The 11,750-nt window shown below is 51.7% G+C and overlaps 1 protein-coding gene across 1 annotated transcript; it reads right to left on the bottom strand.

Annotated features, from left to right (window-relative positions):
• Positions 1-9,073: 9,073 nt before the first annotated feature.
• Positions 9,074-9,869, bottom strand: LOC118081437 (zinc finger and SCAN domain-containing protein 12-like). Its single transcript, XM_088662575.1, has 2 exons — positions 9,367-9,869; positions 9,074-9,184 (listed from the first exon to the last, which is right to left on the bottom strand). Exons 1-2 carry the CDS (start codon positions 9,781-9,783, stop codon positions 9,074-9,076), a joined length of 528 nt encoding a protein of 175 aa, XP_088518701.1. The 5' UTR covers positions 9,784-9,869.
• Positions 9,870-11,750: the final 1,881 nt, after the last annotated feature.

Here is an 11,750-nt window from a genome sequence, read left to right as displayed (position 1 = left end):
AAAAAGAGCAGCAATTAAGGGCGGTGGCGGTAGACCTCCAAAACAAGCTGGATGCAGAGAAAAACAAGGCGGGAGGGGCACCCCAAGTCCAAGTGCTGCCAGGAAGGAGAGCTGGGACCCTAGTTAGCAAGTTCAATGGAGACCCGAAGGAATTTCAGGGCTTTGAGACTGAGATTGTGTATGCTCTTGAGCTGCACCACGATGAGTTCCCTGATGATGAGCACAGAGTAGCGTTTATTGTGGAGCACCTTACCGGGGCAGCCAGGGAGTGGCTAAGACCGTTAATTGCAACAAGGAATCCTTGCATGAAGAATGTCAAACTATTTCTAGAAGGTTTGAAAACGATGTATTCGTCCGATAGTCATATGGACCAGACTAAGGAGGAACTTCATAATTTACGCCAAGGAAATATGACAGTTCGCGCGTATTGGGCGAAATTCACCATGCTGGTGCACAGATTGGGGTGGGAACTGGGGTCCCCCCCAATGCAAGCGGCGTTCTACTTGGGGTTGCATGAGGAGGTGAAGGATGAGCTCTCGAGAGGTCCAAAGCCCAGTAATATGGATCAGCTGAGCAAAGCGGCTCTGGCGGTGGGGGTGAGACAGGAATCCCGGTGGAGCGACAAGCAAGCAACGCGCGCAAAGCGGGCTTGGTTCCCACGGTCGCAGGAGAAGCCACTCCCCCAACAACCCTTTCAAGCCACGCCTGGGGCCAGTCAGGACCAGGAACCCATGCAGATTGATAGCGCGCGCGCGCGGGCTTTTCAAACCCCAGCGGCGCCAAGACGCAAGGAGGGAAGGGGTGGGAATTGCTTTCTCTGCAACTCCCCCCAGCATCTCGTCAGAGACTGCCCACATCGCAGGGAGTGGCAAGGAAAGACGGGAACGGTTGTGCCCTCCCCCACTGACGCAGCACCACAGCAGGGAAACGGGAAAGCCTGGCTGCAGGAGACAAGGGGCAGCAGCCAGGCACAGTCAGCAGACAACAGCCCCAGCCCACCCACCCGCACAGAGAGGAGCAGAGCCAGCCCACCCCTCCCAGAGCAGGAGTGGTTCTAGAAGTGACGCTCACGCTTCCAAATGGCTATCCCCTTACAGTCCTCGCCCTAATTGACAGTGGGGCGTCAGCGAACTTCTTCTCGAGAAACTTTGCAGAAGAGCACCAGATCCAGCTTCTGCAGCTGGATTTTCCTCTGCACGTGGCAACCATTGACGGCAGAGAGCTGCTGGGAGGGGCCATCACTCATCAAACCCCCCCCATGAGAATGACGGTTGGAAGGCACTCAGAGACACTGGCATTCAACGTCACCACCATCTCAGACCCCCCCATCGTTTTGGGCATGAGCTGGCTGGCGCGCCACGACCCCTCCATAAGTTGGCATCAGAGATGCATCACATTTGGATCGGACTTTTGCCTAGAACATTGCATGCAGCACCAACCAGGGGAGGGGCCTCCGATAGCCACGGTGGCCACCATGCACGTCAAAGGGGGTGAAGCGATACCCAAACCGTACTGGGACCTGCAGGAGGTCTTCAGCGAAGCGGAGTCCGACCATCTGCCCCCACACAGGCCTTTTGACTGCCAGATCAACCTGGTGCCAGGGGCAACTATACCCCCAGCCAAGCTGTACGCCATGTCAGACCAGGAACTGGAGGATCTGCGTGCTTTCATCGACAAGAACCTCAAGCGGGGGTTCATCAGAGAAAGCAAGGCAGCAGGGGGCAGCCCGGTCTTCTGGGTGGACAAGAAAGACACGCAACAGCGCCGCCTGGTGGTGGATTTTAGACGGCTGAATTCAGTGACAGAGCCAGTGGCTTTCCCCATGCCCAGAGTGGATGATCTCCTGACAGCGGCACGCAGGGGCAAGATTTTCACCAAGCTAGACCTGAGGGGGGCGTACAACTTGATCAGAATCCGGGAGGGCGATGAGTGGAAAACCACGATGTTCACGCCTCTGGGCTCTTTTGAATATCTGGTGATGCCCTTCGGGTTGCAAGGGGGCTCAGCATGCTTCCAGGCCTTCATGCACCACGTCCTGGGGTCCCTCCTCTTCAGGAAATGCTTGGTCTTTCTGGATGACATCCTTATTTATTCCAACGACCCAGTGCAGCACGTGAAGGACGTCAGGGAGGTGTTACAGCGCCTGAAGGAGAACCACCTGTATGTGAAGCTGGAGAAGTGCAAGTTTCACACCAAGGAGGTGGACTTCCTGGGCTACAAGCTGTCAGACAAGGGGCTAGCGATGGACAAGGACAAGGTGCAGGCCATCCTGGACTGGCACAGCCCCAGGACGCGCAAAGATGCCCAACGCCTACTAGGCTTCGCCAACTTCTACAGGAAGTTCATCAAGAACTTCTCTCGAGTTACGGCTCCCATCACTGACTGCCTGAGAGGCAAGCAGAAGTTCCGGTGGACACCAGAGGCGCAAGCAGCGTTCGAAAGCCTCAAGAGGGTGTTCGCCTCAGACCAGAACCTGTTCCACGTGGTTCAGGACGCGCCCCTACGCATTGAGACAGATGCCTCTGATAAAGCTGTGGGCGCCATTTTGTTGCAACTGGACGCCAACAGAGAGTGGAGACCCTGTGCCTTCTTCTCCAGGAAGTTGACCCAGCCAGAGCGGAACTACACAGTTTTTGATCGGGAACTTCTGGCGATCCACGCGGCGTTCCAGCACTGGAGACACTTCCTGGTGGGCGCCAAGCACCCCATCCAGGTGTGCACTGACCACAAGAACCTGGAGTTCTGGAGAACTGCCAGGGTGCTCAACCAGCGGCAGATACGGTGGGCAGAGTTCTTCTCGAACTTCAACTTCTCCATACACTACATCCCGGGAGAGCAGAACGTCAGGGCGGATGCCCTCTCCCGCAAGCCAGAGTACATGGAGGAGGAGGAGCCACCAGCCCCAAGGCACATTTTCCCCCCGTCGGCATGGTCCTGCGGAGCAGCAGTGGTGAGCGAGGCAGAACTCACAGCACTGACGGCAGCGGATGAATTTGCCAACCGCATCTTCAGAGAACTGAGAGGGGGGAGGGAGCAGGCAAAAGACTTTGCAGAACGCAGAGGGCTGCTTTTCTACAAGGGTGCACTGTACCTGCCCACCACCCAGCTCAGACGTACGGTCCTCAAACAGATGCACGACAACCCAACGGCGGGGCATTTTGGAAGGGACAAGACCACTCACCTAGTCATGAGACACTTCTGGTGGCCAGGGGTGAGGGAAGATGTTCGAGACTATGTACGGGGCTGTGACACCTGCCAGCGGGCAAAGGTGGTCAGAGCAGCGCCACCAGGGTTGCTGGAGCCCTTAGCCACGCCACACAGGCCGTGGGAAGTGGTGTCCATGGACTTCATCACAGATCTGCCTTCTTCCCGGGGTAAGACCGCAGTGTTGGTGGTGGTGGACCTCATGTCCAAAATGGGCCACTTTATACCGTGTGCCAGGGCAGTCTCTGCAGAAGAGACAGCCAAACTGTTTGTTGATCACGTTTTCAGACTGCATGGATTACCTTTAAGGGTTATTTCGGATCGTGGCCGCCAATTTGTTTCCAGGTTCTGGCGGCGGCTCATGAACCTCCTGCAGGTGGAGGTCAGCTTGTCGACGGCAAGACACCCGCAGACCAACGGACAAGCGGAGAGGGTCAACGCCATTCTGCAGCAGTACCTGAGATGCTACGTCAGCCAGAGGCAAACGGACTGGGTGGATCGCCTGCCACTAGCAGAATTTGCCTACAACAATGCAGTGCACGTCTCCACAGGGGTGTCGCCCTTTAAGGCCAATTACGGGCGCGACCTCAGATCTTTCCCAGAGAGGGAGGGGGAGGAGGAGGAGGAGGGCCCACAGGCTGAGGATTGGGCAGAGGAACTGGAGACGGTGCACCAGCAGCTCAGAGAACACTTGGAGAGGGCCAAGGAAGCGTACAAAAAGGGGGCAGATCGCCACAGGCGACTAGGGGAGGTCATCAGGGTGGGGGACAAGGTGTGGTTGTCCTCGGAGGGCCTTCCCACCAGAGGGAGGTGCAAAAAGCTGGCACCCAAAAGGCTGGGCCCCTTCACGGTCACGCAACAGGTCAACCCGGTGGCATACAGGCTGGCACTGCCAGAGGACATGAGGGTGCATCCAGTGTTTCATAGATCGCTGCTGTCGCCGTACAGGGAGAGCAGCAGGCTCCGAGACAGCGAACAAACCCCCGAGGGAGGGGGGGAGAGGGAAGGCAGGGAGCAACTCAATGAGGCCACGGCCATCCTGGATTCAAGGTGGGGGGTGGGGGGACTGGAGTACCTCATGGCATGGGAGGATGCTCCACCGTCCCAGAATGAATGGGTCCCAGCCACTCAGATACAGGAGGAATTCTTGGTGGAAGAATTTCACGCCCTCTTTCCCCACAGACCCAAGCCCTGGCACATGGAAAGGGAGGGGGAGGAGGAGGAGGCACGGGAGAGCAGCTCACCATGGCGCTGGGAAGCGGAGTTTGAGGAACCAGAGGATGAGGTATGGGTGTCACCGAGATCCACCCAGTCAGAGGAAGGAGCAGATTGGCAGAACGTTTTTACCCCCACCAGCTCTGACGCCACGGACTTTTTGGGATTCCCGTCCTCCCAGGCGGAAGGGGGGGGGCTCGCAGGACTGGGGGGAGGTATTCACACCAACGGGCTCGGAGAGCACTGAGTTCTTAGGCTTCCAGTCGTCACCGACACATGGGGGGGGGCCTGGGGAGGGGTGAAGGAGAGCTTGGGAGGGGGGTGGATGTGAGGGACAGGGGATATCGCGAAGTCCCTCCCCTCCTGAGTTCAAGCCCGTCCCCGAGCAAAGGGGAAAGCAGGGAGAGTTCCGATTCCAGTGGGGAAGCAGGAAGTCGTGTCCGAGGCTCAGGCAAGGTAGAGGAGCCAGGGTCCCAGGTGGGACAGGAAGGGGCAAGCAAGGGGGGAAGACCCATCCCCCCAACTCCAGAATTACGCAGGAAGAGGAGGGGCAAGAGGATGGGTCTGCCAAAGCTTTTGTGTTGGAGAAAGACGCGCCAAAAGCCATTAGGAGGTTCTGAAACCGACTGACCACATCACTCCGTGTAAATAGCAATGACTTGAGCACTGTAAATACGCAGCACCAATAAAAGAATAAAATGCAGAGCTGCGTGGCGTCGTTACTCTGAAGTAGTCCACTCCGGCCACCGTGACAACATCCTTTGATATATTTGAACATGGCTATCATATCACCCCTTAACCTTCTCCAGACTAAATATACCCAGCTCCCTAAGCCGTTCCTCTTAAGGCATCGTTTCCAGGCCTTTGACCATTTTGGTTGCCCTCCTCTGGACACATTCCAGCTTTGCAGTATCCTTCTTGAACTGTGGTGCCCAGAACTGGACACAGTACTCCAGGTGAGGTCTGACCAGAGCAGAATACAGTGGCCTGACCATTGGTCTTAATATAGACATGGAAGCATGGGAGCGACTGTGGAATAGGGATATAAAATTTACAGCATGGTGTGGATTAAGAGAAAATTATATGAAGCCTTCCGGTTGACCGCCACATCTTTTCCAGTCGAAGGTCTGTTCAGTGGAGCAGACCTCAGCGCTTCAGAGGTGTGTGGGGGGGAAAACCGCTCCAGCGCAGCAGACCCCCCCTGAAAAGGCTCAAATTGAGCGTTTGGGTGACCAAAAGTCTGGCGGGTGCCATTTGCGGGCTCCCCCTCCCCTGTTCGGCTCTGTTTTGAGCCCCCGAGAGCGAGGAGGTAGAGCCACGGTGCACAGACAAAGACCATTAACTCTGGCAGTGCGAAGCTGCGAGACTGGGAGACAGCAGCGGCCAATAATTCCAAAGGAAAAAAATATATGCAAAAGCTACAGACCATGAGTAATCTGATCCATTGGATTTAAATTTGTAAAATTTGGCCACGGGAGAAAGATCCAAACAACAGGAGTCGATCTCTACACACTGAGGGCCGGGGAGGCAGTAACGTGCCCCAAAGCTGGAAAGAAAGTTGGAGTGGTTTAAACCTCCAAGGAAGGGACCTATATTCCCCTCTGAAGGCAGGGTAAAGGGGGGAAGAGCCTTTTTAAATTAAAATCCCTGCAAAAATCTGCAACTGGCTTTAGGAAAAGCCTCCCTTTGCCCTGGAATCGGCACCCCAGGAAAAGCAGCAAGACTCTATTATGATGACATAAAGGAATGGAATGTGTTTACTGTCAAGAGGATGTGAACTGTTGCAAGAATGAGAATAGCTATGTTTCTAATAATAATAATAATTTTTTATTTATACCCCGCCCTCCCCAGTGAGAACCGGGCTCAGGGCGGCTGACATCAACAAAGTCACAATAAAACGTAAAAGAAAGAAAAACAATTGATTAAAATGCACATTAAAATACAATTTAGATTTAAAAAGCAATTTTATGGAATTTGCTGTATCGACTAGGGAAGACAAGACCGGGGGGAGGAAGAGGCAGAAATAGATGGGAAAATGTAGATGATATAAAAGGAATGATTAATTGCATGATTTTCTTTTGGATGAGATTTTAGGCTAGGGAAGGAAATATATGATATGTATGTGTGAATTGAGAATTATGTCTAGGATAGTTAAAGAGTTAATGTGTGTGGAATTAGATGGTTGAGCGGCTTTCTGAAGGAGGTGATTAAAAAGTGAAAAAGAAATTAGAAACAAAAGTTTTAGAAATATGAATAGTTTAAAATAATGGTTTATTTGTTTTTTATGATTATGGCTGAAATTATGATACAGTATATGAAAACTGCCAAAGACAAAGATAAATTGAAAATCAAAAGGATGGGGATCAAGGAAGTACACAAAATAATGTTAAGTAAAAGTGAGGATTAAAATATGTGTGTATGTATTTTGTTAAATCCAAATCAAATAAGTGTATTTATATCCAGAATGGATGGCAATCCAAATTTAACACTCTAAATTAACAGAGGAATGCACTGAAAGGGAGGAAGATTGTTCAATTATTTGTTTAATTATTTTATTTCTTTTTTTCTGTTGCAAGCCGCCCAGAGTGGCTGGGGAAACCCAGCCAGATGGGCGGGGTATAAGTAATAAATTGTTATTATTATTATTATTCATTAACATTCTCTAACTCAAGCTTTGTTTCTCAGAGAAGTAACAAGGGCACTCATAAAAAGATTATTTTCTACAACTGTAATAAAGGCAACGGCAAAAGGCAAAGGACCCCTGGACGGTTAAGTCCAGTCTAAGGCGACTATGGGGTTGTGGCGCTCATCTTGCTTTCTGGCTGAGGAAGCCAGCGTTTGCCCACAGTCAGCTTTCTATGTCATGTGGCCAGCAGGACTAAACTGCTTCTGGCGGAACAGAACACCATGACGGAAACCAGAGCAGCACATGGAAACGCCGTTTACCTTCCCGCTGCAGCAGTACCTATTTATCTACTTGCACTGGTGTGCTTTCGAACTGCTAGATTGGCAGGAGCTGGGACCGAGCAACGGGAGCTCACCCCATCACGGGGATTCGAACCGCCGACCTTCTGATTAGGAAGTCCAAGAGGCTCAATGGTTTAAACCTCCATGCCAGCTGCACTCTTGCAGCTGTAATAAGGAGGGACATACAGCCAAGTTTTGGAGAGCTCCGAAGGTGAAGAAATCTTGAAAGGATGTAATCAAACGGCAACCGAGCCAGAAGATACCGTTATCTTGTTCTACAGCAGCTGCATCCGTCAGAGGAGAAGTCAGAAGTGTGGTTGGTTGACTGAGGAACATGTTTGTGTGTCACAATGTAACATTCTTTGGTGGTATGAGAAATTGTAACTATTTTGTGGAGGGTTAAATGTTAATAACTAATGGTAAATCATAATATTGTGAGCCAAAGAATTTATAAAAGAGTCAGCTCTGGAATTACGCAGAAGAAAGAGGGGAAGAAGGTTCACTGTCCCAAGACTCTTATGTTGGCGGAAGTCAAGGGGAGGGCCAGTGCCGGATTCTGCATCGGAACGAGCAGACATGCTTTTACACACCTGTCTCACTGTAAATAGACTGCACTAATAAAAACTGTTTAAAAACCGGCATGCGGAACGTCGTTACTCTAGAGTAGTCGCAAGAACCCCTGACAAAAAGAGTCAACCGACCCGGGACAACTTCCGTGCATATAAATACCACGCGGTGAAGCCGGCATTTAAGAAGGCCTGGTTAGTTCAGACCAGCCTGGTCATTGTTTAAAAAGGCATAACTGGAAGAAGAATATTCACAGAGTAAACAGTTGATATCCCTCTGTTTGGGGTTCACTGTGGGCATGTTAGCATTCCAGACACTTGCTGAGCTCCATCAATATATTGGTGGTTCATCACATAGAGCTACGCATGGAATTTCAAAACAGATATTGTGATCCAGCAGGGAGCCTTACTGAGAGAGTCCAGGATCCCACGATTCTCCTCCATGACTTCCTTATGCAGAGCTCTCTGGTCAGGATCCAGCAACACCCGTTCCTCGTCTGAGAAACGAACAGCGACATCTTCAAAGCACACTGGACCCTAAAAGAAAGAGGGAAATGTCCTCCTCTTAGACAACATAAAGATGATCTCGCCTGAAATATGGGAAGCTTAGCTTAGAAGTTTATATTAGCATTAAGTATTAAATATTATGAAGAAAGTAGCAAACTCTGATAAATAATTCTAGCGCCATTTCAGCCTTGGTGAGGAGCCACTTTGACAGAAGCCAAGGAAAGGAGAGAGATTTGTTCGGCTCAAAGGCAAACTGGCTGCCCCACCCCTCGGCCTCTTTCCCCACACGTTTCCATCCCCCTACCTGATCTGGTTCCACAGCCGCCATGAAAAGAGGGAGGAGGAGGTCTTGATGCCATTGTTCCCTCACCTGCGAGAGACAAAGGGAAGTGGGAAACCCAGAACATATGATTCTCTCTGCGGTTCAGCTGTGCATCTCAAACTGCAGACGAGCCTCAGAAAAAAAGTCTCACCTGCCAAACACGTTTCAACACTTTAACCCATATTTTATTTGTGTAAAAATACTGTCTCTGTTCCTCTGGGCTCTTGTTTCCATATGTCTCCCATCAAAACATGAAAAGAACCCAATTATCAGTTTCGAAATGCACTAAATATTACAGAGAAAAAGCTCCTTCTTCCTTACCCAGTGCTCTCTCTCTGGTGTCCAACAGAGTCCTCTCTGCCTCAGAGGAATCAGGGCCCATTTCTACAAGCAGATTCTTTCCCTGAAAGAGCAACACGGATTCAAAACAGAGAATGAGGGATTAGAAAACAACAACTTGAGGGGTATCAGATCTCATTCCATGGATCCTATTTATAAAGGGATAGGACATTAGTACTGCATTTTGGGATACTCTCCCTCTTGTTTGGAAGTCCTTGGGAGTTTCCAGAGGAAAGTCTCTCTCACCTGCTTTCTCTCTTCCTGCTTCCTCTCCTCTGCCTGACTCAGGAGGAATCCTTCAGCCAGGGCCACTGCCTGGGAACTGGTCTCCGCTCCACATTCCCTCACCCAGCTCTCCATCTCCGGGGGAAGGACAGCCAGGAACTGCTCCAAGATCACCAGGTCCAGCATCTCAGCTTTCGTGTGCCTTTCTGGCTTCAGCCACTGATGGGCCAGGCAGTAGAGTCGGCTGCAAACTTCTCGGGGTCCTTTGGCCTCCTGGTAGCAGAACTGCCTCAACTGTTGGCTCTGCACATCGGAGCAAAGAGTGTCTTCCTCACCCAGGATCCTTTGCATGGAGTTTTCCCAGAATCCCCCACTTTTCTCAGTTTGGATGGCATGGCTTCTTCCCGCTTCAGGGCCAGCTGAGTCTTGCTCCTCCATCTGGGCTCTCAGGAAGCCTCCAAGAGATCAGAAGGAATCCCTTGGTCTTCTGCCACGTTCTGTCTGTGCAAATCAGAGATGCCAGCAAATCCTACAAAAGCAAATGTGTTGCTCTGTTGTAAAATTGAAACACCATCAGGAGAAGTAAAACATTCCCTGAAAAACCTACATGCTCAGAAAATCGAACTAACTACTGGCCAGCTGCTAACCCCCCTTTTCTGAGCAAAATTCTAGATTCTTTTTTTTGGGGGGGGGTAACGTACCAGATGCAGGTGTTGCTCCTAGGGTAAACCGATTCCCTTGAAAGCTACAGATCGCCCTGTATGATGACCTCTGTCCAGAGAGACACATAATGGGAAACATGGCCTTGTTAATTCCCCTCAACCTCTCTGTCCCAGTTAGGGGTGGGTGACTCCATTTTGCACTGGTCCTGGTCCTACTGGGATGGGCATTCCCAGAGGGGGTTGCTGGGGGGGGGGTTCAGCCCTGGGGAGCCTTCAATGTGGGGTTGTTCAACATCTGTATGAAACCTCGTGAAGAGGAGGAATACTCTCCCCTCCTCAACTCTTTATGGAGAGCCCAGGGCAGGGTCCCCAAACGAAGGCCCGGGGGCCGGATGTGGCCCAATCGCCTTCTATATCCGGCCCACGGATGGTCCAGGAATCAACATGTTTTTACATGAGTAGAATATGTCATTTTATTTAAAATGCACCTCTGGGTTATTTGTGGGGCATAGAAATTCATTCATATTTTTTTATATAAAAAAATATATAGTCTGGCCCCCCATAAGGTCTGAGGGACAGTGGACCAGCCCCCTGCTGAAAGAGTTTGCTGACCCCTGGCCCAGGGCTTCATCTGCAGCCTCTCCCCCCCCCCAAGACCCCTCCCTCCCCAACAGGCCAAGCGCATAGCTGCCAAGTTCTCCCTTTTTTAAAGGGAAATTCCCTTAGGCTGAATAGGCTTCCTCGCGAGAAAAGGGGAAACTTGGCAGCTATGGCCAAGCGGAGCCCGGGGGCCAAGCAAGAAGAGCGGGGCAGAGCCCTGGCCCCCTCCCTGGATGGTCTGCACCCAGATTGGGGGGGGTGCCCCATGCATGATCTGCACCCTCCCCCCCTGCAGGCAGCCCTGGGACCCCCACCTCCCCATTGCACCCGGAGGGAAAGGGAGGCCAGACTCACCCCCAGGCAGAGAGAGGGAGACGGAAGCAGGGAGGGGCCTGGGCGAGTGAGGACCTCCCCTCCCCGCACCTCCACTTCCTGTCCTCTCTAGGAATTCAGCTCTGTTCCTTTTAACCCTTGGCAAGCCGAGCACAAACGGAGCACCGCTCTCTCCTTCCTCCTCGGGAGGAGGAACCACGTGCATCTCCACCCCCCCAAGAGATGCTCCATTTGGGAGACCCTCTTCAGCCCCCCTCCCTAGAAGCAGAGCGTAGGAGAGTCTGGAGGGGATCCCGAGGGTCATCTAGTCCACCCCCTTGCCAGGCAGGAATCCCAGCTCAAGCATCCCTGACGGAGGGACCCTCAACCTCTGCATAAACATCCCCCCCCAATGTCCTCGTTGTTTTCTTCCAGGTCGCCTTGGGTCTGGAGGGAGACGCAGAGGCAGAGAGGGAAGGGAGAGGGGGGGCATTGAACTGTGGTGCCCAGAACTGGACACAGTACTCCAGGTGAGGTCTGACCAGAACAGAATACAGTGGTACTATTACTTCCTTGATCTAGATGCTATACTCCTATTGATGCAGCCCAGAATTGCATTGGGTTTTTTAGCTGCTGCATCACACTGCTGACTCATGTCAAGTTTGTGGTCTACCAAGACTCCTAGATCCTTTTCACATGTACTGCTCTCAAGCCAGGTGTCTCCCATCCTGTATTTGTGCCTTTCATTTTTTTTGCCCAAGTGTAGTACTTTACATTTCTCCTTGTTAAAATTCATCTTGTTTGCTTTGGCCCAGTTGTCTAATCTGTTAA

Source organism: Zootoca vivipara, chromosome 2, assembly GCF_965207765.1.
Source record: "Zootoca vivipara chromosome 2, rZooViv2.hap1.1, whole genome shotgun sequence".
In the NCBI taxonomy this organism is placed as follows: domain Eukaryota; kingdom Metazoa; phylum Chordata; class Lepidosauria; order Squamata; family Lacertidae; genus Zootoca; species Zootoca vivipara.
This window is presented reverse-complemented; position numbering and strand designations above follow the sequence as displayed.